Raw genomic sequence first — 20,006 nt, 5'->3', positions numbered from 1 at the left:
ATACCAATTTACGTGCTTGTCATAAGATAACTTATTCACTCATCTTCTATCTCAGCCTCTATCTCAGGGACTACAGTCTCTACTTCTCCAGACGTTCTGTGAGCGTAGTTCTTGTCCCTGTGTGTATTTTCTAACACACAACTTGTGTGACAAGGATGACAATTGAGGAGTTCAAAAAAAAAAAAGATGACAATTGAGCACAAGCGTTCTTCCGGAAACTAACCCCGATAATTCAGGGTTTCTTCGGCAAAAATCCCGTGCCCAGCGGCCCCAGCCCCGGTTGCCGCCGCCGCAACCGTTCTCGCCGGGGTCCGGGAGCGGTCTCGCAGTTTTCGCGGTGCAGTGGTAATCTGATTCTGAAGCTCCAAACCCAAACCCTAACCGATATCCACAGTGAGCCCTGCAATTTGACCGTAGCGGCAATGTCGGGATGGTGGCCGCCGGTGTCTCTTGTCCGCCGATCAGTCGCTCTTCTCCGATTTCCTATGCTACCGGATGCCGCCCGCTTGCCCCGGCCTTTACGACGCCCTCCCCTCGCCGCGAAGGTACTGCTAACTGGCTCTCACCATGTAACATTCCATCGACAAGCTCGTGTGCTTCGAATCTGCATTGGTTGAGCTTATCCCAGCGGATCCTAGTGGTTTCAACCTAGATTTCTCCTTGTATACTTATGATCCCAAATGGTGTGTGATATTTCATCGGCGATGCGAGCTACTCCCTCCGTTTCATGAAGGTTAGAACGGAGGGAGTAATTGTGTGGGCTACTGGTTGGAACTAATAGAATCATCCCGAGGTAGACAAATTATAACTACGGAGTATAAAATTTGAGGATAAGAGCTTATGGAACTGGATTAATAGCTATGGAGTGTTCAGTTTTTCCTGTAAATACTGCTGTAGACACACCTGCCTCAAAGACTTGGGCATTAAAGGGGTGGTGAAGTTTAAATGTTTTTTTTTCTGCGGGCAAGTACCAATCAGAGACACCATTGTCTTCCTGGGCTGGTGTGAACGAACAACTTCAGTCCTATCACTAGCCAGAGTCTCATCCTTGAAGGATGCTTGTTTTTGTGGTAGCACATACTATGGATTCAGTTTTTCAAGGTGTTAGTTGTGGTCTTGGATTTCATATTCAACTATTTTGTTGGTCTTTCTCTGTCAAGTTGCTGTCATTAGTGTTGGCAAGAATAATGATGCAAAATGGGGTTTGTTGGTGGAACTCCTGGAAACTAAGGCATGTATCTGTAACTCGTGTTTTAAAAATCAGTCTCTTTATATTTGATACTTCCTGAAAGAAATCATGAGAATACTGATCTTCAGATGAACATTTCCATGTTTACCTAGATTTCAAGAAGTAACATGGTAAAGTTTTGCTGTGTATTTTGCTTAAGTTTTGCTGTCTATCTCAAGCTTTATAGCGAAACCAATGTTTTTGTACCATCACTGCAATCGCTTTGTAATATTTGTTGGAGTTTGTTGACATAAAAGAAACCACAAACATTTTCAGTTCATCACTGTTTGCCACAAGAAGCAGTGTCTTAAGTTATGTCCTCTTTTAGATATTCAGTGCTCCCTCCATCCAAAAATACAGGACTAATTTGAGAATTGAGGGAACTGAGAAAAAGATTCTCCCGAGAAGGACGCTGAAGTCTGAGTTTTACTCCCGAGGAAATTCCCCACTAGGCCAACTGCAGTGCAGCATTGAGTAGAGGTGCAATTAAGAATCAATTTGGAAACGAGTAATGTGGACATATGGACTTGTGATGGGAGCTCAAGCATCAATTTGTCCTTGTATATTTGGATTTCTCAGATTAGGATCTGTCCTTGTATTTTTGGATGGAGGGAGTACCCTTATAAGGTAACGAAATTCAAACGATGAACTAGCATTTGCTACTCTAACTCTTGTTTGAACCTGGTAGATGGTCAATCGTAAAGTTGAAACTGTCCATCAGACAAGAACCAAATTCACTATGCCCCATCCCATCCTTGTTTCTCGTTCTTGGTTTTGTCAGGTCCAGGCTGTACATGATAGGTCTGCACTTGGAATTTGGGAGAAGTGGTGCACCTCATATCTACCAGGCTCCCCATAGTATGGTTTACGATCAATTATAATATTGGTACAAAGGCTATATCGAAAGCCATGTGAACAATAGGCTGAAGCAACGTTTGTTTGACTTTTTTAATTCCGCTTATATTTCTTCTCTCATATTAGTTGCTCACCAAGTAATTCTTAAAATTGCTCTCTAAGTTAATTTTTAAATTTCTCACTACCAATTCAGAAGTATTTATTAGTTAAGTTGGTACCTCAAGACATAAGTAAACTAGATACCTGCATTGATGTACACGTGCAGTTCTATAAAGATAATAATTATGCTATGTTGCACTGGAGGTAAGTGAACCATTTATATGTAATTTTCCATGATCTTATTTTCAATCTGTCATAGAAACCAAATATATATGTTAAAAGTTTCTTTCTTACACCAGCCTGAGAGGACAAAGAGCTTCTGCTCTATCTAGAAGCATGAGAGTACGAAAATAATTGATAAGTCTGAAATCAAGTTCCCAAATCACAACATAGTCTACCCCTACTAACAGCTAATTTTGAAACTGCATTCACATGCAATTAAAGCTTTAAAAGTAGCCTTTAGAGTACACTACTGCAGAAGGTTCCAATCCACCCAAGTGCTTAAATTGTATGCCACCGTGCAGCTACCCTGCATGACTGTGCTCTCAGGAGCTTAGGTAATGACACTGTATTTTTTGTTCGGTGATGGAACCGTGTTTAGATGTGATTCATCATTAATTTGTTAGGTTCAGGGGTCAAATCATTACTAACTTCAACAATGTCTGGTTAAGGAATAGTGCTAAGAGAAAGGAATTGTGAATGGCTCAATGCATTACAAAAGGTGTTAGGTGTATACTTTTTCATTGAGGACTGTCTGTCACTGCTGCGCCATCTTTTAAATCTGATTAGTGAGTAGTGCATGACCATGCGAACAGCATTACTCCTTCTATTGGAGCCTTTATATGACTACATAGATCTCATTGATACCAATTACCAAATAAGTAGATCTTGCCATATGTATTTCAGTTTGTTTTTGGATCACAGATAATTTGGATATAAAACCTTCTAAAAGTAAATCTGATCAGGTGAACAGTATAATACCATTACTCATAAATGTGATTTGATGAATCATGTGTATTCTTCAGTTAGGAACTTAAAGAAATGGGGGGCATAATTTTTGCAGGATTTTTACTGTGATATGGTTGGCAAAATTGTGTGTCAAATCATCCAGTATCTGGTTAACGACCACCCTCCACTGTATGTGAACTGAGGAAGTTAAGAAATATACTGCTATTTTTTAACAGATTCCCTGAACATATCTCAGTTCCATTAAGAGCTACGTGATCTTCAGAAAATAGTAGTTCTACTGAAGACTACGAGCTCGTCGTTGGGTTCAGGGAGAAGGTATGTTCACTTTACTCTGGAGAACACCATATTTCGCTGCTTCAATAAATTTTACTATAAATAATTGCCTTTATAACTGCTACGATAGGACTGTATTGACAAAAATCTTCTTTTTTCTTGTACAGAGGCGACGCAATCATTGCTGTTTGGCTAGCTTGGGTTATCGTCAGTGCTATCAACCCTGTCCCGTTGTTCTATGTCCATCACTCCAGCCTATCTTGCTTTCCCATTCACATGTGGATGTCTGTTGTCCAATGTCATCCATTGTTTCAATTTCTCTCTTTTCCTGATTATTTGTTCAATTTCTCTTTTTAGTCATGATCTGTAGACTGTAGCTCCCAAACTTACTGGCCAGTGGGGCACGACTTACATGCACCTGCTATTCAAGGTAATCTCGAAATCACGCAGGCTGAGATAATTGTGAAAGTGCTTTTCTTTACGAACGATTTCCACTCTGCAGAAAAGGTATCTTGAGTTCTGCTTTGTCTGTTTGTCGCTTTGTCTTAATTAACTGTGCACCTAAAACTCTGTTGGTGGAACTGTGGAAGATGCACAGCTTGGTATTAATGAGTTCCATGCCTGACATGTCTGGTGCTAGATGAGTAGTAGCTGGCTGCTGTGCCATATTTATGTTTGTCTCTGTGCGATCCCAAGTCATTTGCATGTTTTATCCCAAGAGACAATTCTACATAACATTTTAAATGTTTTTTCTATGTTTTTTTCTTACACATGCATTTTCTATGTTAAATCTGCTTTGATGTAACTTACTGCAAGACATATTTTTTACTTGAATGATGTACCTTTGAAATTCATCCAAGTATGTTTCCTTGGTCCTCACAATCAATTTTCTTTCTGGCAGGAAAATCACAAGAATCAGCCAGTGAGGCTGGTGCTCAAACGATACGGATCACTGAAGATGAGGAATATATATTTGCATGTTTCTCTTTTTAAAGCCAGTATATCGAGAAATGGTCGATAAATTACAAACATTCAGAGCTGTTGGTGTATGGCCTCCCACATCTTCTGCACTGTCTGCAGCTCAGCAAGAATTCAGAATACATCTCTGCATTTATGGCGGCCGTAAAATGCTTGTGATTCTTCAGACGTGCTGCTGCAGCGTCCTCTCCTGGTAAGGGCCCTTCTCTCAAATTACTATCCTGTAAAATGTAGAACTCAGAACTATTAACTGTGAAGTTATCTGAAATTACATTCAGCCCACCTGCATGCTCTCGAATACTATCTCCGATCGAGGGAGTACTATTAGGATCGGAGGGAATACTATTTTTTAACAACCACCAGGGTCTCTGGTTATACATTAAGCAGAAAAGAATTGTTTCTGCTAATTCTTTTCGTTCCAATTTTCCATGTTATACTCAAAGTTGTTGGTGGCTTTGATGCCACCAAACATATCCCCAAGTCGCGTACAGCTTCATGCATGAATTATTGTGTAGTTGAATCAGCCAACTCCTGAGATATGCCGTATGAATGCTGTCTGTCGAAGACGTGTCGAATCCTGCTTTGCATCCTGCTCGCCCAATTCATCTCCATAATTTCTTCCGGGACGGAGAGATCCGGAGACGCCATCCCTTTCTGTTATTAAGGCGAAAACGAACGTGTTGCGTCAGAGCAGGGAGCCTGGACGGGGGACACACTGCTAGGAAGGAGTATCAAAACACGAGGACATGCGGCTGCTCGTGATATCAAAGCAAATCCCTCAGCAACGGCTAGCGTGACCTGTGTTGTGAGGTCCTCGCCTGCGTCCGCGTGCAACTTGGAAGGAATTATTGTTTCTTTGACAAGAACATGCACGGAGGCAGTTGATTTTGCATCACTTTCGCACTGTTTTTACCTTTATTTTTTATAATGATTTTTTTGTCTAAAATTGAGAGGCGGCTGCCTTTTCTCTCTTTCTTCTTCTTGATGAATACGCTGTCCAGAATTGTCCTGTCTCTGTTTTAAAACGTTTGCCAGCTACATATTGTTCGTAGTTCTGTTAGGTCAGAGGAGTGGTAAATTTAGAAATGTACAGAAACTTATTTTTCTTGCTCCATTGAATTCTGGAACCAAAGTCGAAAGTAGGCATGGGTTAAATTTTTTGGTTCCTTCTTAAGGTGGTGGATTTTCTTTCCAGGAAACTAACACCGGGGATTCTGGCTCTAACGCTAGTGTAAAATGGAAGTCTTGGCACTAATTTCCATGCACAAAGTCTTGGCTTTTAGACCTCCATCTCCTTCGTCCGCACTTGCCTCGCTAGTGTAAAATGCTCTAACAACACATAAGAAGAAAAAGTTTATTTTTATTCAAAGCAGCATATATTGAAAACTGCTGATAGTTTGAGTTTCACTCCAAATACTGTGTTGACGGTTTTGAGAAGCCATCACAAGAATGAAGGTGCGGTTCCACTTAGAGACACGATCATTTCGAAAAGGAAACATTGCTGATGCTGTCCCACGCTCGCAGCTCGACATGTCACCACGCTCGACCCTACGATGCCTTTCGGGTCCCATCGACGCCCGGACCCACATGTCATAGGGGGCGGTACGGTCAGAGAGAGAGGCTCCCAGGGTATATTCCACCGACCACGCACGCCGAGGGCCCGAGGCTACAAGACCTATGCGCTCCGTACCATTCTCACGGAATGACATGATGGACCCACATGGCATAGAGAGCTGCCCCACCTCTCGCTGCCCACGTGATGCCGACCGATTGGCCGCGTCGACCGCAGCCTTCCGCGACCGCGTTTTCCGCTATATAGCCCCCCGCCGCACCCCTCCATTCGCGACGCACGACACACGAAACCCCGACACGCTGCAAACAACGCGCTGCACCAGCACAACACCTCGCCACTCAGACAAGGTTAGGGTCGGCTTCATCATCTCTTCCCATTCCTTTGTTGTGATTTCTCCTCCTCCTCCTGTTCTATCTCCCTCACCATGCGCGCTCGCGCTGGGGATTCGAGAGGGCGAGCTGTCGGCGAATTCTAGCGGGGTTTTTCTTTTCCTTCCTGGGCAACTGTTTTGGGGCTTGCGGGGGGTGATGGTTAGATCTGGTGACCTGTTAGGTACCGTTGGGTTTCGATTTGCGAGATCTGTCAACAGGGGCACGGGAGACGTGTAGATCCGGCTGATTTGGTGAGAGTTTCTCCTTTAGACAGTGGGGATTTGTTTTGTTTTTAGGTGGGGGGCAAGTAGGCTGTTCTGCCGTGTGATTTATCTGCGAATGATCCTCACTAGATCTAGATTTGATCCGGTGCGGTTCCACTGGTCTTTGTAATGTTCATGGTGTGGGAGTCTCACTTGGTGACGGTTAGATCTGCTTCGCCCTTGCAATTTTTGGAAGTGATTGTTTTGGTGTCTCGTGTTTATCACGAGACACTAGTTTAGAATCTCCGTAGTACAGAATCCTGGTTATTTTTTTGGAAAGACAGTGAGAATTTAGACTTGGTGCTCACTTTATCTAATGTGGTCATGGGCATGGATGCAAGTAGACTTGTTAGCCTTTTGGAGGACTGTATACTTGCAGATTGGATGAAGCTTTACAAGGTTCAGTGTAATTTGTATGAGTTAGGTGGATGACCAAGTGTTGATCTCAGATGAATGACCAATAGTTAATTGTTTGCTGCTCGATTTTGTCGTTTGCTTATCAGTACTTTGTATGTGGTTGCAGTAAGTTAGTTCCTCGATCAAAATGTCGCGGGAGGACAATGTTTACATGGCCAAGCTGGCTGAGCAGGCAGAAAGGTATGAGGAGATGGTTGAGTACATGGAGAAGGTGGCTAAGACAGTAGATGTCGAAGAGCTCACTGTCGAGGAGCGTAACCTCCTATCTGTTGCCTACAAGAATGTGATTGGGGCTCGCCGTGCTTCATGGCGTATTGTCTCATCCATTGAACAGAAGGAGGAGGGGCGTGGGAACGAGGACCATGTTACTCTGATCAAGGATTACCGTGGCAAGATCGAGGCTGAGCTGAGCAAGATTTGCGATGGTATTCTGAAGTTGCTTGACTCACACCTTGTGCCCATGTCTACTGCTGCTGAGTCAAAGGTGTTTTACCTTAAGATGAAGGGTGATTATCACAGGTTGGAACAATGTGTTGCTATATTTTATTTTATCATGATGTTGAAGTCATTAGTTTGTAGTAATCAAACTTTGTAAATTTATAGGTACTTGGCTGAATTTAAGGCTAGTGCTGAGAGGAAGGAAGCTGCCGAGAGCACAATGGTGGCTTACAAGGCTGCTCAGGTTGGTTATGGTCTTTGCTCATTTGCTACAATATTAATTTCACCTCATGTTTATCTGGGTAGATTTTTTTTTTTGACATCAGGCTATAATTTCTTCACTAGACTGATTAACGTTTTCAAAATTAATTTATCCTACAATTTACTGTGTAGGACATTGCTCTGGCCGAACTGGCTCCCACCCATCCCATAAGGCTTGGGCTTGCACTTAACTTCTCAGTGTTCTACTATGAGATTCTAAACTCTCCAGACAAAGCTTGCAACCTTGCAAAGCAGGTTAGTGCCACATTTACCTTTCTGATTTTATCTTTTGTACTGTAGGATGTTTCTTTGTTGTGGCCTAAGTTATATGTTGTGCATTTGATGATTTGAATCTGCACCTGATCTTTATTGTGATATTACATTGCAACTACAAATGATTCGATTCCTTTATTATTTTCTTTGCATGGCTTGATTGAGTCTTATGCAGTGAAGTTTATGGGGAGGAATTATTATAGAGCATTTTTCTCTTAGTGGTTGACGGGATCAGCAGCATATTTTGAAGGGACAAGTCTATGGAAATACATATTTTTTTTCAATTATATTGGTGATTTAATATTTATCTACATGGCGTGTTGATGGGCATTAGCCCTCTTCGCGTCACATAATAACCTGATATGTAGAAAGTGGTAAAACCTTGCTGCTGGTAGCACGTTTAATTGGTTTGCTTGGGGGTGTCCATTCTTTAAGAACACTGTCATGTCCTCTATAGAGTTACAGTCAAAGGAGTGAAAAATCTTGGTGTCCTCACTCTGATGAGGATGCCAATTTAGAATTTGTGTAAATACCTGGTGCTTTCTTCTCGTCTCATGGATATTGCGACTGATTACTTTTCCCTGCAGGCATTTGACGAAGCTATCTCTGAGTTGGACACCCTTGGAGAGGAGTCTTACAAGGACAGCACATTGATCATGCAGCTACTGAGGGACAACTTGACCCTCTGGACCTCTGACCTCACGGTATCTCCTCCATCCTGGCTGGTTGTAATGTCGTTTTTCAACTGTCAATGATTTTTTCCCAAACTAATCAGCCTCTGATACATTATCCTTGGCAGGAGGAGGGCGCTGAAGAAGGCAAAGAAGCCTCAAAAGGTGAAGCTGGCGAGGGCCAGTAACTGCGATTGCTCAATGGTTCCGCTTGTTTCCGGAGCTCATTTGGTTTAGATGCCCTCTGTGCTGTCAAAGGCTGTGCGTTGCGCCATGGATGTATTCTCCAATTCTAGCTGTTCCTTGTCCTCCCCTCGCCCCATTTCTTGTGGTAGGCTGGTAGTGGTTGAATTAGTTCCATTGCCTTTGCGTTGCTGCTAGTTGGCACTCGGTCCATGTTTGGACTGGTATTGTTCTGCTGGATTTGACTGCATGTGTGTTATCTCTCGCTAGTGCTTTTATTTATGTCCTCGTTCTCTCAGCAGTCAGTTCTGTTGTGTTCTAAATTGCCGTTCTCTTTTACTCGTTTTTGTTCATTTAACACCTTCTGTGTTCTGCTGGATTTGACTGCATGTGTGTTATCTCTCGCTAGTGCTTTTATTTATGTCCTCGTTCTCTCAGCAGTCAGTTCTGTTGTGTTTTAAATTGCCGTTCTCTTTTACCCCTATTTAGTTTTGCTATTACACTGACTAGTGGGACCCACATGTCAGTAGGGCATTTCTTTTTTTTTTCTCCTCTCATCTTCTTCCTTTGGTCTCATTTTCCCCTTAACAGCACCTGCAATTCACAGAGGAGATGGGGCGCCAGATGGAGCACCGCCGGCGGGGGGAGGCAAGGAGCAGGCGCGCGGAGGCAGAGTAGGGGTCGACGGGCGCCACCGTGTGGGCTGGCCGGGCGGAGGCAGGGCAGGGCAGGCGGGCATCAGAGGAAAGGGGGGCGCGGCCTTGCGTGGTGGCGCCGAGGCGGAGCCGAGGAGGAGAAGCCGCGCGGACACGGTTGCGGCGTTAGTGGCAAGGGCTGCGGTGGCTGAGCACGCAGGCAGGGACAGCGTGCCGCGCCGCGATGGTCGAGGCGACGGCAGAGGACCGCCGGCGAGGGCGAGGCGGAGCGGTCCAAGGAGAAGAGAAGAGGTGACGGAGGCGGAGGCGGAGCGGCCAGCAGAGGGACGACGCGGAAAGGGAGGAGCGGAGGGGAGCAGCGCGAGGGGCCGTGGCGGCCGGCGACGAGGCACGGGGCGGTGGGGGCGGCCGGCGACGAGGCGGGGCGCGGCGGTCGAGAGACAGAGGGAGAGGAGAGAGGAGATCGATGACGTAGCATAGGAGTGGATGGAATAGGGGCCTCCCTCGGGAGCCCCCCGGAATGAGGGCCAAGAGGTGAAATCTAGGGGCCTTCCTGAAGGTGTTTTTTTTTGCTCTAGCCCCTAAAAAGTGAGTAGGGGCCTTGTTTAGGGGCCCTGCTGAAGATGCTTTGACACTCCAAACAACTAGTGTGGTCCGTACGTCAAATTTGTGAACTATCAACATGACCTATGATATCTAAAACGTGTGGTGTAGATCAAATGTGGAAATCATAACTTCCACTTAAACATGTTTTCCACATAACCCTTGTATTTATCCCGTGATATCTTATCGTTGATTCTCACATCTCATCTGGACTGGGCGTTGTGGATCCGATGGCCCAAGACGAAGGTTTGTAGGTTTGCACTGGTTACGTTGCCATTCATTTGACAATAAAAAATAATTTGTGTTTCATTTGTAGACTTTGTCTATTCCTCATCCACGGTTCATAAAACGTTTATTCCCCGACTTCAAAATGACAATGATTTCAACGCAAGTCTAGTCAACTTAGCAGAAGTGGGTTGGAATTGGACCTCCTATGGTGATACAATCAAAGAGCTCTCTGCGTTTACACTCAAACGAGATGCAACTCTTTATTTTTCTGCCAACCTGAGGTTGTGTCTATGTCACCTGTCAATACCGTCGCAGTCGACAAAGTCAGTCATGATTTGCTCGTCAACATTCTCGAACAGCCCAGCTGACTCTTTTAGATTTAACTTTGACCTCTTACAATCACATCTCACACAAGCACCAATTTAGTCAGAGAGAATCAGAATAGGCGAGTTGTTTCTAAATAGAACCATAACACGTTTAAGTTTACATGGATGAAAAAAGTATAAACGTGCATTAGATGCCACAATTGTTGCGTGAGAATTGTTGCCTATTCGGATTAATTTTAAAACAAGTTAATACATCATTGTTAGATGTGCATTTGTTCAAGTATTTTTGAATTTGTACGTGAATCTCTATACAAAATGAACCTGAATATAAAATTAACAAACTACTCCCTCCGTTCCATAATTCTTGTTGAAATATTACATATATCTAGACATTTTTAAGGAATAGATACATCCATTTTTGGGCAAATTTGAGACAAAAATTATGGAACGGAGGGTGTATCTGTACCAATATATTAAATTGGAGTTGGTGGTGATGGTTTGGCCGTCGCCGTACGTCCCTGGCACCAATCACGCACCCCGCCCGACGCACGTAAAGAAAAGACGCGAAACGTTTTCTTATACTTTCCCACTCCACACAACCCTGCACTCCTGTCCACGAAGCGCCGCCAGTTCCGCTCCGGTTCCGTCGCCCGCCCCCACTCCTGCGGTGTCGGACAAGCGGGCGCTCTCCACCTCCAGCCGGATCGGTCCTCGTTCCCAAAGAAGCTGCAGCATCGTTCTTCTCTCCCGTTGCTCCTCCCCATCGATTTCTCGCTGCAATCTCCATCTCAACCGTCGTCCGCCCGTCGGCCCGTTCCTGCGCCGCCCGCAGCCCGCCGCTTGCAAATCGGCTCCTCCTCCTCCTTTACAGGAGGGCGCCGCCACCGCACGCTGCTCCTTCTCACCGGCGCCACTGCTCCTCCTCACCGGCGCCTACCGCCGGTCCCGGCCACTCCTCCCGCCTCCGCCGTCCGTCCCTCCTCCCCTTCCTCCTCTACAAGCGCTCGTTGGTGTCCTCAAATCCATGGGCCGCCGCCGCCATTTATTCGACCGGTTCCAGCTCCGATGACGACGGTTGCGGCGTCCGGTCCGCCATGCCATCTTTCGCTCCTGCAGGCCGCGTCGGGAATCACCAAACAGTGGACTGCGGCTTTGGCTTGCATCTCCCGTGCTTGTAGCCCAGCCGCTGCATCGCCGGTGCGGTGCGAGCTGCGGCCCTCTGGGCATCCAAACACGCCCTTAGGCTCTCACTTGTTGCTGCAAGCACGCTGTTTGGTTCTCCTTGATGTGATTAGTTAGAAGGTTAAATCTTTGCAAAAAAAGAGTTAGAGGGTTAAATGACTTAAATCAGTGGAGTACTACTAATTTACAGCGGTGAAGATTGTGTGTTTCTCAACGGTTTGTCAGACCCTCAGAGGTAAAGAGCTTGGAGTTGATAGCTGAGCCTGAACCTGGAATGGTTTGTTTGCCTGTTGTTATTTGTGAAATGTGATATGTCGTGTCTCCTACCATGTCATCATTTCACATTTTTGAAGAAGCACATATACGAGTAGTTTGTGTGCGCCTGTAATTTGTAGACTGTTGCGGGGGTTTGGGGGCGCTTGCATGTAGCGGGATTTGCGGATTTTGTTCGGTTTTTTGAGATGAGATGGGTTGGTTTTGCATGAAGCGGCTTCGAATTGAGTTGGGGTGATTAGGTTGATGATTTTGTAGGGAGATCATTAGGACTTTCGAATTGATTTTACCCTTGATTTTAGGTTGATTAGGTTGATTTTGCAGGGTTTTTTGAATCAATTAGGTTGTTTTTTGCAAAAGGCTTCGAAATTGATTAGGTTGACTTGGCGGCTTCGAATATGGTTGCTCAGATGGATCATGGGGGTTGCCTAGTTTTGTGGGTTAGTTGCAAAGTTTATGGGTTGCAAAATATCGAATTCTAAGATGCTATATATGGTTGCTCAGATGGAACATAGAGTTGCCTAGTTTTGTAAATTAGTTGCCAAATAGTTTTGTATGGGTTGCAAAATACCCAATCCTAAGATGCTATATATGGTTGCTCAGATGGAACATAGAGTTGCCTAGTTCTGTGGGTTAGTTGCAAACAGTTCTGTATGGGTTGCAAGAATACCTAGTCCTAAGATGATATACATAGTTGCTCAGATGGATCATAGGGGGGTTGCCTAGTTTTGTGGGTTAGTTGCAAATTTGTTCTTTATGGGTTGCAAGAATAACCCAGCCCTAAGATGATATACATAGTTGCTCAGATGGATCATGTGGGGTTGCCTAGTTTTGTTGGTTAGTTGCAAACAGTTCTATATGGGTTGCAAGAACACTCAGTCCTAAGATGATATACATAGTTGCTCAGATGGATCATGGGGGGTTGCCTAGTTTTGTGAGCTAGTTGCAAAACAGTTCTATATGTGTTGCAAAATAGTAGAGTTTGCTATATGGTTGCTCAAATGGACCATAGAGTTGCCTAGTAGTTGTGGGGGTAGTTGCAAAAATAGTTCTGCATGGGTTGCAAAATAGTGTTAAGATGCTATATATGGTTGCTCAGATTGAACATAAAGTTGCAAAATAGCTCTGTATGGGTTGCCTAGTTTTGTGGTTAGTTGCAAAATACCAGAGTTGCTATATGGTTTTCTTTTTTTTCATTTGACATGTGAATCACATATTCATCCTGCTTATTTTTATTCAGCGACAAGGATTTGTTCTGCACTATCTTCTAACATGTTATTGTGTTTTTCCTACAGCCAATGGCTTTCGGTGACGATAACACGGGTACCGTTGGCGAAGATGATGGTGGAGGCAGCCGCACTCAACCAGCTGTTGAGACTGCATAGGTACAGCCTACACAACTTCACTTCTATATTAGTAGCATCATGTCATTTTGGGTCTTTCTATAGGTTCAAGCTTCCAGGGATGATAGCATCCTAGCATTTTTTTTTTGGCAATCCTATCTGCAAATGCTAATTCTCTCTCTCTTTTTTTTGTCTTTTTTACAGCCCACGGCTCCCGGGGACGATAATATGGACACCAGCGGTGAAGGTGATGCCGGAGGCAGCAGAAGCAAACTGCCTGTTGAGACAGCACGTGCTCATGCTCGAAATCCGGTAAGCGCGGGTAGCAATTTCCACAAGTGTATACGCAAAACATTTCTTTTGTTGCAAACCCAGCAACCGACCTTTTTTTTACTGGAGTCCTAAATTACCTAAATTAATGTCATCTTTTTCAAGCAAAAAGACGCAGATTCTATAAACGGGCTGCAAAGCACACGAAGCCACCTGGTGGACCAGAGGAAGGTCAAGAACAAGATCTGCAAGTTGAAGAACAAGCCCCGCAAGTTGAAGAACAAGCCTCGCAAGTTGAAGAACAAGCTGCGCAAGTTGAAGAAGGAGCCGCGCAATAGATTGCAAGAAAAGGGAAGGGACTCAGAGCTAGAGCTCCTGACCCCAAGAATGTAAGAACTGAAAAACAACCTAAGACCGCTATTTTTTCTCTATTTTTTTTCCATTTTTCTATGCTTCCACTGAGTGTTTTTTTTTGAAACTACAGATACGTAATGTTCAATAGTAAATAGAGCCGATGATTTCTTATGCAAACCACAAGTCTACCCCCCTAGCAACTAATCAATCTAGATATAGCAACTTTTTTCTTAGCACAAGCAGTTTTTTGCTTTTTTTACTTGGGGGAACATGCATGAGCTAGCACCTAATATATCAGAGATAGCAAACCAATCAAACAAGAGATAGCAACATTTGATAGTAGGACTGGCAAATTTTATTTTACTTAATTTTTCATAGTAGGAACACGCAACTAATATTAGTTGCCTAGCAACTAGCCGACTAGCCCTAGCTACTACTGCACTAGATATAGCAACCTTTTTCGCTAGCACTAGCAACCTTTCATTTTTTACCGAGGAACATGCATATCATTTTTTGTAAGAGTTAGCAACTAATATGGGAACTAAAATACCAGAGATAGCAACTAATCAAACAAGAGATAGCAACATTTTGATAGTAGGACTGGCAACTTTAGGTTACTTAGAACTAGCCAACTAAATACACTAGTTCTAGCAACTACTGCACTACAGCTGGCAACTAATACCTTGCAACCAACTCAATAGAGCCTTTTTTTTCCAACACAAAATGCACTTTTATCTGTTGTTTATTAGAATGTTCTAACAACACCCATTTTTTCTTTTACGTCTCCACAACGTGGTAGGAATCGGGCCTCGCCCTCCAGGCTTTTCAAGCTGAATGAGTTGCTCAACGACAATCAAATCAAAGTCACTGAGAATTATGGTTTTGGGGGGCTAACATACGTCCCAGCAACCATGTCTGATAAAATGACCAAGTATCTCATGTCGTGCTACCACGCCGACTCCTGCGAGATGGTATTCCTAGAGAGGGGCAAGATCGCCGTGGATGCAAACAGTGTGAAGTGGATCTGAGATCTTTGTAAAAAGGGGAGGCCGGTGCCATACGTGGTAGATCAGGACGCCAACCACACCATCATTGAAATGTATGGCATGGAGAATGCCAAATCAGCACAGCTGTCCACCTGGGTCGATATGATAAAGGACATGAACGGGACAGCAGATGACAACTTTTTTAGAGCATGGCTCATCACAGCGATCAGCGGGTTCTTCCGCCCCAGCACCAGCACAAAAGTGAGCCCACAAAGCTTTCCGGCGGTGCTCGACCTAACAAAGTTGTCAGATTTGGGTTTCTGTCAATTTGTGGTAGATTCTATCCAACACGCATTCCTTGATCTTGGTGACAAGAAAAATTCGATGTCGTGTTGTGTATTTCATCTTCTGGTATGTTTTTTCTTGTCACTTATCGGAATCTTTTCTTTTATGAGGCCCTACACAACAACACCTTATTTTTCTCTTTTTTATGTGTTTTTTCAGCAGATGTTATACCTGGACTCCCTTGCCCACGGCGAGCACATCACCGGCTGCAGGATGAGGGTTCAAGCATGGACCCCAGCTCTTATTAAGAAAGTCATGAAGAAGTACACAAAGGAGGATGGGCAGTTCGGCAAGTTGCCGGTGAGTGTGTCAGCTTTTTCTCAGCAGTTGCAAATAGTTGCTAAAGACAAGCCATTTTTTGCTTTTCTTTGCTAACAAAGTTGCTGGAGAATTGCTCATTTGGCAGTAGAATTCTAATTAGTTCATCTTCTTTTTTTTGGCAGCTAAAGGACGTCTATGCTGGAGCAACTCAGGTCGAAGAAACAAATGTATTGTATGGAGGACCAGCTGCTGCGGGAAAGTTTGTCGCATCTAAACTACCAACGAACACAAGTGCAAATGTAAGTACCACTTTTTTCCTTTCTCCAAAAAAAAAACTCCTTGTGCTTGTGTCAGCAACTCCATGTTGATGTGCAGCAACTTTTTGCACTTATATGCCTGCAGCTTTTTTATATCAGCACCAACATTGCATCTTCTGTCTTTTGGCATAGCAGCAAAACATAATACAGGGTTTTTTGTGTTTTTTGTGTTGTGAATATACAGAAGAAGAGGAAAATTGCTGATCTTGTCAACAGCTTTTGCACTGATATCTCAAAGCACATATCAATGAAGATGAGTGCGTTCGTGCAAGGCATAGCAAAGATATATGAGGAATCTGATGGAGCAAGCAGCAGTAACCCTACAAGGAAGAGGCCTCGCACGGAGGATGACGAAAGCGAGTTTGAAGACAGCGAAGACAGTGTAGAAGAAGATGAAGAGGGGGCAACGGGTGACGATGACGATCACACCGGAGATACCAGCAATGAGCACACCAGCTCCGAGGAGTCCGGCAGCGACGGTGACGGCGCCGGCAAAGGTACAGAAGAGGCGGCACCAAGGAATGACGAAGGCAACAGCAATGGCAAAGATGACGACGACGAAGAAGATGAAGAAGAAGACGACAAAGAAGATGAAGATGGGACAGGCGAAGAAGGCAACACCAGCGGCGAAGATGACGACGATGACCAAAGCGGATCCGGAGGTGTCGCCGAGGGCGAGGCATCACCCAAGGAAACCTCTAGGGATAAAAGTCCAGATGACGACACCACACTAGGGGGCTGGATTGAAAATTCAAGTTGGAGATTCCAATACTACCGAAGGAAAATGGGCAATTCTTCGGGATCAGCAGTCGACAATATCATGGACAACAACACCGAGATAAATCTCATCGATTTAGTAAACCTCAAACCGGAGCACCACCAAGTGCCTACATTTGAGGTAACGACCTATCACTTCCCGTCCCTTTTTTTTCAGCAGCAATATGTGTAATATCTGTAGGCACACAAACAAGTGGTACCAGTTGCAACTCTTATTTAGGGATTCCAACATCTTTTCTTTTGCAACATTTTTTGAACCCATAGCTGCCAGACATTTTGAGCTTTGAAGAGAATGTACGGAAGAAGGCTTTCGATGAGGTTACAGCAAGTGAACTGAAGAAGAGTGATGAAAATAAGTCAGAGGGCAAGGATTTGTTCCCTGAACTTTGCCAACAAAGTATGATAGATTATTGGATGAATCAAGCAGCGAGTTTCGATGAAGCGGCTACAGATGCACCACAAGGAGCAGCAGCACCAGGACCAACAGCAGTAGCAGCACCGGGAGGAGGGGCACCAGATCCAGCTTTGGCAAAAAGGAGAAGAGCAGCAACCCTAGCAGACGAAGTTTTGAACAAAGGGAAAGAAGCAGCAGATCCTCTACATAAAAAAGAGAAAAAGAAGAAGGTTCTAGCTCCTAGGAAGATAATAGGAAAGAAGCAGCAACCCCTCGCAAGACCTGCTATGGAGGCCAGACGCGCAGAAGAATAATTGACAGTTCCAGCAGGAGAGTTGCATGGTGCTATTGGGAAGGTGCTTCATACAGAGTCAAAGTTATCAGATATAGCTCCAGAGTTACAAGGCACAACCAAGTAGGCTTCAGCACAACAGGAGGGTTTGCCAGCAACAGCCACAGAGTTGCAGGGAATAATGGAGGTGTTGCAAGCCCCAGCTAGAGATTTGCAGGGAACCAGGGAAGAGTTGCCAGCAAAAGTCACCGAGTTGCAGGGAATCATGCAAGAGTTGCCAGACCAAGTCACAAAGTTACAGGGAAACAGGTAGGAGTTGTCAGCCCAAGTCATAGAGTTGCAGGGAACCAAGGAAGAGTTGCCACCCCCAGCCACAGAGTTGTAGGGAACCAAGGGGGAGTTGCCACCCCCAGCCACAGAGTTGCAGGGAACCAGGAGGGGGCTGCCAGCTACAGGCATAGAGTTGCAGGGAACCAGGGGGGGGGGAGTTACCACCCCCAGCCACAGAGTTGCAGGGAACCAGGAGGGAGTTGCCAGCTACAGGCATCTACATGTTCCTCATCTCTAGAACTCTCGTCACGACGTGCCTTAGATGAGTTGCCGGTGGGATTAGATGATTGGCCGGCAGCATCGTCCATAGGTTTGGGCTTTCTAAACTTGTTGCAAACAAACTGCTGCTTCTCCACCAGATATGTGTAAGATGACCGCCTTGATGTGTTTGATTTGATAGAAAAACCCATCACACGTGCATAAGCATTGCAATGCGCCTTGGCACCGGCCAGGGTGTCAAATCGCATGCCCAGGAATGGCTCCTGTGGCTGAGAGGAGTATTCAATCGCTTGCTCAATGTTGTCAGGAGCATCACAAGCAACTCCGGTAGTGTCTTCAGCAACTCCCACACTGTCTTCAGCAACTACATTAGTGTGATCAGCAACTGTAGTACTGTCTCCAGTGATAGGCGCCCCGACCAAGGGTTCGTTCTCAGCAATGCGAATAGTCGTAGGAGACTCTCCCACTTCCTCATGCACAGCAACCGGGATAGCTGGGGTGCAATAGGCTGGTTCAACACATTCCCCAAAGCCATCATCTAGGTCACATGGGATTTCGTCAAGTCCAGCATTTTTTTACCCCTTTTTTTTGCAACCTGCATTAGGAAAGTTGCATATTTTGCCCATCAGTTCCATGTCTTGTCACAGATAAAAGGGCAGATAATCACAGATAAAAGGGCAGGTAAAAACAGTCCTAAAAACAACAACAAGGCAACATTTACAGCACTAACAACAAAAAAAATCGGGCAAGCAACTGTTACAGAAAAGGCAGCAACTATCCTTGCTAATCATGCAACTTTTCATACGAAACTGGTAACTTAACATGGGTATCTAACATTTCCCGCTGTATGCTTTTTTGTACGCAGGTAGGTGCCGCGAGTATGATGATGATACAGGACAAGAATGCACAGGGAATTGAAGTTCAAGGATCTTTTTGTCTCTTATACACAGCTAGCTTGATGTGTTACTTTTTTTCTTGTATATAGACACTATGGTCTAGTCAGAAAAATGCCCAGAACATATGGTGTTATGCTACTTTCTCTATCTTGTATATAGACGCTATGCTATATGGTGTGCTACAAATTAAGTGTGTGTATAGACCTACCTATGATTATCTACCAACTTCCTCATAGTTTGTTCCTAAGTTTGTTTTTCTTCATGTGCTATGCAGTTCATGGTAAATAGCAGATGCCCTAATTTCACTTTCATGAGTCCAAAACAGTGGGTTTCATGATATATGGCATCTGCAAAAAATGTCATGATATATGGTTGTACACATTTTTTTGTCTCTTTTTTTTGCAACTTTTAATTGTGATGCAGCAACTTGTCATCTGTGGAGTAGCAACTTTTCCACTCTAGAGTACATAGTTCTTTTTTCCTTTTTAATGTGCTATGAAGTTCATGGTAAATAGCAGATGCCATACTTCTTTTTTCATGTTTCCAAAACAGTGGGGGTTCATGATATCTGGCATCTTGCAAAAAAATGTCATGCCACTTGTGTTGCTATCTAGTTTGCACACACTTCCCCCCCTTTTTTCTTGCAACTTTAAAATGTGACGCAGCAACTTGCCATTTGTGGAGTAGCAACTTCTCCACTATAAGGGGGGGGGGGGAGGGGGGTAGCCTCCCCTGCAACTTCTTAATAGAGCTTGCAACATGATGCTTTTTTTTGCACTCTGGTGCCTTTTCACTTTGTTGAAGAACACAACAACTTAGCGCAATACAGTATGACCGGAAACTATCAACGTTAAGAGCGGCAACTTTTCTTAGTAAATCCAAAAATTGAGCCCAAAATAGAGCTAGCTAGTATCTCTTTTCTCGGGGGTGGGGGGAGGACTTGATTTTTTTCTCATCCAAGCAACTAACCAGAACAGAGGTTTGCAACTCACAAGATCGGACATGCAATTTCCTGCAACTTTACAACTTGCAGGGCACAAAACTGACTGAAACCGAAGCAAGAGGGGGAGAACAGGAAGCGCGCTGCTTTGGTTAGGAGGGA

General features: G+C 44.4%; 2 protein-coding genes and 2 long non-coding RNA genes across 6 annotated transcripts; all 4 read left to right on the top strand.

Moving 5' to 3' along the window:
* Window positions 1-566: 566 nt before the first annotated feature.
* Window positions 567-5,442, top strand: LOC112271477. The gene is made up of 2 exons (XR_002964475.1): window positions 567-3,466; window positions 3,592-5,442. It is a non-coding gene; the product is annotated as an uncharacterized LOC112271477 (long non-coding RNA).
* Window positions 5,443-6,167: 725 nt separating this feature from the next.
* On the top strand, window positions 6,168-9,191 carry LOC100824107 (14-3-3-like protein GF14-C). Of its 2 annotated transcripts, none has more exons than XM_003574461.4 (6): window positions 6,168-6,322; window positions 7,133-7,545; window positions 7,630-7,708; window positions 7,858-7,980; window positions 8,586-8,702; window positions 8,798-9,191. In XM_003574461.4, exons 2-6 carry the CDS (start codon window positions 7,154-7,156, stop codon window positions 8,855-8,857), a joined length of 771 nt encoding a protein of 256 aa, XP_003574509.1. In that variant the 5' UTR covers window positions 6,168-6,322; window positions 7,133-7,153; the 3' UTR covers window positions 8,858-9,191. The 2 variants fall into 2 exon arrangements, with proteins under 2 accessions (XP_003574509.1, XP_010235146.1); XM_010236844.3 differs by lacking the exon at window positions 6,168-6,322 and adding an exon at window positions 6,337-6,597.
* Window positions 9,192-13,402: 4,211 nt separating this feature from the next.
* Window positions 13,403-16,675, top strand: LOC112271688 (nucleolin-like; the record flags this gene model as incomplete). Its single annotated transcript, XM_024461444.1, has 7 exons — window positions 13,403-13,505; window positions 13,668-13,775; window positions 13,899-14,122; window positions 14,887-15,484; window positions 15,578-15,718; window positions 15,862-15,978; window positions 16,181-16,675. Coding segments are annotated over exons 4-7 (1,053 nt in total), but the record flags the coding sequence as incomplete, so codon positions are not given.
* Window positions 16,676-19,090, top strand: LOC112271492. 2 transcript variants are annotated; one of them, XR_002964566.1, is made up of 3 exons: window positions 16,676-16,894; window positions 17,038-18,154; window positions 18,874-19,090. It is a non-coding gene; the product is annotated as an uncharacterized LOC112271492 (long non-coding RNA). The 2 variants fall into 2 exon arrangements; XR_002964567.1 differs by lacking the exon at window positions 17,038-18,154.
* Window positions 19,091-20,006: the final 916 nt, after the last annotated feature.

Source organism: Brachypodium distachyon, chromosome 3 (assembly GCF_000005505.3).
Source record: "Brachypodium distachyon strain Bd21 chromosome 3, Brachypodium_distachyon_v3.0, whole genome shotgun sequence".
Taxonomy (NCBI): Eukaryota; Viridiplantae; Streptophyta; class Magnoliopsida; order Poales; family Poaceae; genus Brachypodium; species Brachypodium distachyon.
This window is presented reverse-complemented; position numbering and strand designations above follow the sequence as displayed.

What these genes read in the sequence shown, in the direction of transcription:
- LOC100824107 (XM_003574461.4), top strand. Translation starts at nt 7,154, where the DNA reads ATGTCGCGGGAGGACAATGTTTACATGGCCAAGCTGGCTGAGCAGGCA. An exon ending in TGGCTTACAAGGCTGCTCAG is followed by an intron (nt 7,709 to 7,857) that starts GTTGGTTATGGT and finishes TTTACTGTGTAG; the next exon opens with GACATTGCTCTGGCCGAACT. An exon ending in CTTGCAACCTTGCAAAGCAG is followed by an intron (nt 7,981 to 8,585) that starts GTTAGTGCCACA and finishes TTTTCCCTGCAG; the next exon opens with GCATTTGACGAAGCTATCTC.